Source organism: Echinococcus granulosus, assembly GCF_000524195.1.
Source record: "Echinococcus granulosus chromosome Unknown EG_S00033, whole genome shotgun sequence".
Lineage (NCBI taxonomy): Eukaryota > Metazoa > Platyhelminthes > Cestoda > Cyclophyllidea > Taeniidae > Echinococcus > Echinococcus granulosus.
In genome coordinates this window covers 195696-199827 of record NW_020170413.1, presented here as the reverse complement: position 1 = coordinate 199827, position 4132 = coordinate 195696, and the positions used below count along the sequence as shown (strand labels likewise).

General features: G+C 43.9%; 1 protein-coding gene across 1 annotated transcript; it reads left to right on the top strand. All coding sequences in view use genetic code 11, as the record gives it.

Annotated features, from left to right (window-relative positions):
- Positions 1-1050: 1050 nt before the first annotated feature.
- EGR_04914 (hypothetical protein) lies at positions 1051-3325 on the top strand (the record flags this gene model as incomplete). Its single annotated transcript, XM_024494163.1, has 5 exons — positions 1051-1703; positions 1791-2042; positions 2111-2405; positions 2680-2792; positions 3223-3325. The coding sequence occupies 5 exons, from the start codon at positions 1051-1053 to the stop codon at positions 3323-3325; spliced, it is 1416 nt and encodes a 471-aa protein (XP_024351400.1).
- Between the last annotated feature and the right edge of the window lie 807 nt (positions 3326-4132).

The window sequence follows — 4132 nt, the reverse complement described above, 5'->3', positions numbered from 1 at the left end:
CTTTGCATCTTTAACCCAAAATATGTATGACAAAAAGATTTAGCTCTATCATCGCTACTGTTTTGCACGCTAATTGCTGTTTGACAGGCACCTGTGGGGCGAGTAAATTGTTACCACTTTTCCAAAGCTAAAAAAAATGCAACATTTGAATACAGGGGACTCGTGATACGTATTCTGCTCATGAATTTCTTTTAATTTTATAACTTACATTAATTTTAACAACACTTTCATATTCCTTACTAAGGTTGTCATTTAGTCTTCCAAATTGTTGAAATTATAACCAACTTTGTATTAAAGAAGTGGTAGCGACGCTATTAATTAAAATATAGCCTTCATACGGCTATCCGATGTATGTGCCCATCTTCAATGTGTTTGTTTGGGTTAGCTATTAAAAAAATAATTAAATCTTTAAGAAGTGAATAAATGACTTGCCTTTTAATTACTTTTAAGCCTCTGCTTTAGTTGTTTCTGAAAAATAGACAAACAACAAGCGAGAGGCGCAGCTCACAAACCAATTCAGCTCCCATTCATCCTAGCTAAAAAGACTACAGATTTTAAATTTTAATTTTTAAATAGAGGCAGCTAAGGATTCCTAAGTTTTTGATCATATGCGGTTTGTTTTACTGCTCGCCTGTCAACTGTCCCCATCTGACCTTGTTTTATAAAATCCGGATTTGAGGTGGGCTCCTCTGGTGTTTCGGATTGTCGTGATCTTGTCTTACCTTGTTGTCCCTCACAGTTGGCTTTTTTTCTTCTACGGTTGCGTAAGAGAACAAGAGATTTGGGCTTTTAAGTGTGGTGAAATTTATTGTAGCAATCTCGGTCGTTTTCAGCCATCTTGCAGACCTTTAGACTGAGGGATTATAGGTCCACCATGTTCACAATGTCCATCTTTCAGGTTTAGAAGAGATATTACCTAGTGACTCAATCGTATTTGACCAGAAGCATAAGCTGACTATAAAATCATATGTCCCGACTTCTTTCCTCTCGTTCTATAAACTGAAGACTTGGTTCAACATTTTAGTGCAAATTTTTATCCTTTCCACGGAGATGACCTCTAGAAGACTAGAAAATCGAAATCACTCTCGCAAACAGCACCTAACCTGGAGCTTCAGTGGCAGCGATGAGGGTCGATCCACGGCTAACCTAGCCAGTAGGCATCCTTCTCTTTCCCCATCCCAACCCGAATTGTTGTTTCATCAATCATCTACCACCACCTCTTTTGACCCCCCTTACAAATGCATGATGTTGGATAAAGACATCAGGAGAGGAGAAAGTAAACGAATATGTATAAGGGCTGCCAATTCATCGCCTGTGTCGACATCGGAAATCGTAAGGAGAAAGGGGCGTCAGGAGCACAATCTTCGAGAACGAGATCGACGTCGGGGAGAGTCTATTATTTACGAATTAATCCGTACATGCCTCTCCGAAGAGGACATCCATCTTCATCTACCCGGCGTCAACAGGACACCTGAGAATTTGTCTTATCATCAAATTCTCCGGATTTCCGCAGAATTGGTGAAAAATGAACCCCACGAGATGGATGCCTTTTCTCATCATAAGTTGATTGTGAAGATTCTTGAGGAGGCGTGTCACAAGCTTGGCGTAGCATTGCCCGAAAATAGGCCATTTGTCATACCCCCCATGGAGAAGCACCGACGCTATGCCAAAATAGTCAAGGAGGGACTACGGACGGATAGGTGGTGAGTCGTTATTTAGTCCGTTCCTCTTCTTTCGACTATGAAACCAGCCGAAACCCTTTTCTCTCACCGTCTTTCTCTCCCTTACAGTAGAATGCGCCAGAATGCGGGTGGTGATGGTGAGGGGTTGCTTACACCACGAGAGGTTGCTCTGGCAATGGATGAGAGGCTGCGCGAATCGGACAGATTATTTACCCGAGAGTCTAGAAAGCGTTCTAGCAACTACCACGAACATCCACCCAAACACCACCAACCATCCTTAGCTAACGTCCCACCTCCTCATTCATCACCTTGTCAAGTAGTGACCAATGCGCAAAACGATTTCCCTTTTACGGACAGGAAGTGAGTAATGGGACAATGTCCCTTAAGGGTAGCCTCAATGCACTCGTATGCTTTTTTTTGCCTTGCAGACCGCCTTGTGGTGCGAAAGACCCTCCTTCTGATTTCCGGATCAGCCTCCAATTCAACTCTGCCGAAACCATCCATCCGTCTCCTGCTCTTGATTTTCACTCCCCCCTTTCCTCTACCGCCCGGCATCAGGATCGGCAACGACAAGCAGAGTCGAAAAGCGAAGGAGTTGCAGATGTTGCAAGTTCTGATAGTGTTTTTACCTTCCCCCTTTTATCACCATCAGCTGGTGTGGATTTGGGCATTGAGACTGAACCTCTCTTCCATCTCCTCTCCACAAAATTCGATATAGACAACGTGGACACGTAACAATATTTTGCTATTTATTTGTGTAACAGCACTGTTCTCGTAAATATGTGAAATAGCGAACATTTTTTAGCTGCACTTTTGTGGCAGACTGAAACCCTTCCTTTCATTGATGCGAGTGGATGATAGACTTTGATGGAGGGAGTTTGGCCTCTGTTGACGCTTTTGCGGTTTCTTCGCTTGGCGTTATCTGGAATGCCACGTGTTTTATGGCATAGAGATTGTTAGATCCGAGTCTCGTGTCCTATCTATATCCCCCTCGTAGCAGGCCTACACATCTTGTAGACCGCTTAGTCAGGCGTGCTGTTCAGTGTGTACTGTCAGATTTCCTCCCCCAGAGGATCGTAGCACAGCGATTTCAAGTCCATACGCCATTCGGTAGGGAGAGGAAGTTACATTATGTGACCACAAGTCGTGTGTGTGTCTGGTGGGCTCATACATTCTTTGCATATCCATCCATCTATCTGGTAAAGGATCAAGAACAGGTCTAATTTGGTTCTGCTGTTAAATGAAACAGTGGAGCCCTGCATACAACAATGGTACCTAAAGTTGTAAAGAATACCGCCCCCGGCTTTGAGTGATTTTTGCCATTTTGGCAAGATTGACGCATAGAAGTCAGTGGAAAATATTACAGAAGTGCCACTGGATGGAAGTAGACTGGTTAAGTTTCTTTAACGCGTTGACACAGAATCAGTCCTGCATCGCCAACTTTCCTGTTTCCACTTCAAGCGGCTGGAAGGTGAGCCACCACTTTGGCGACAATGAATCATTAAATCTGCACGCATGGTTGTCCTTACTTTCATGGTAGCTACCACTGTCTTGTTAGCACGCTGCAGGATGAGGGCATCACCAACGCCGCGCCGACCTTACGACCGGCCAACAGATGGCAGCACCGTAGTAGCAGGATGTGATAAGACTGCTCTTTTTTTCTACCATTTTTTTAAGTAATTCAAAAAGTGAAGACGTGTAGTTGTGTAGCACATGGATCTTTCATTCCTTTTCGGCTCGTTTGCTTTGCCTTATCAACGTAGGAAAGGAGTGGTATGCAAACAGCTTAGGCGCACTTCAAATGGAGTGGCCAATTACCTTCTCCCTTGTGTAATAGAAACTTTTCCCTACCACTTCCTCACTGTAAAGAGTAAAATAAGGAGAGCTGATGGGAGTGAGGATGGCTTTAAGCCTATTGGGGAACTACTACAGGGAAATTGTCTTGGCTGCAGTCGGGTGTTGTTTGCGTTAAGTCCATATCAGCAAGACGATTGCCATTTCCCCTACTTGACTGGTATCAAACACCGCGAATAATGCATCAGCTTCATGGTGGGGGCAAAGGAGAGCAGAGGAGTGAGGTTACTGCTGCTCTACGACGATTTCATGCAGACGTTATCCAACCTACTTACAGTTGACAGGGTTTCATGGGTGGCAGATCAAGGACCACGTAACAATTTTGACATCTGGCAAGCAGTAATCATTCCTGATGCCCTTCCACCTCACACACACAACAAGGCCTCAAGGCAAGGTGGGGGTAGTCAAACTCACCTGACCCTATTCCACAACACACTCTGAGGTGATGTCAACGTGCAAAAGTTTAGTCGTTTTCTTAATTAGCCAAAATCACTCTCAAGGAACCTACAATATTGTGGAAGGAGGACCCATAAGGAGGAATTCATTGTTGAATGTGCAGGATATTTTGTAAAACCCTAGAAAGAATAAAACTCCGG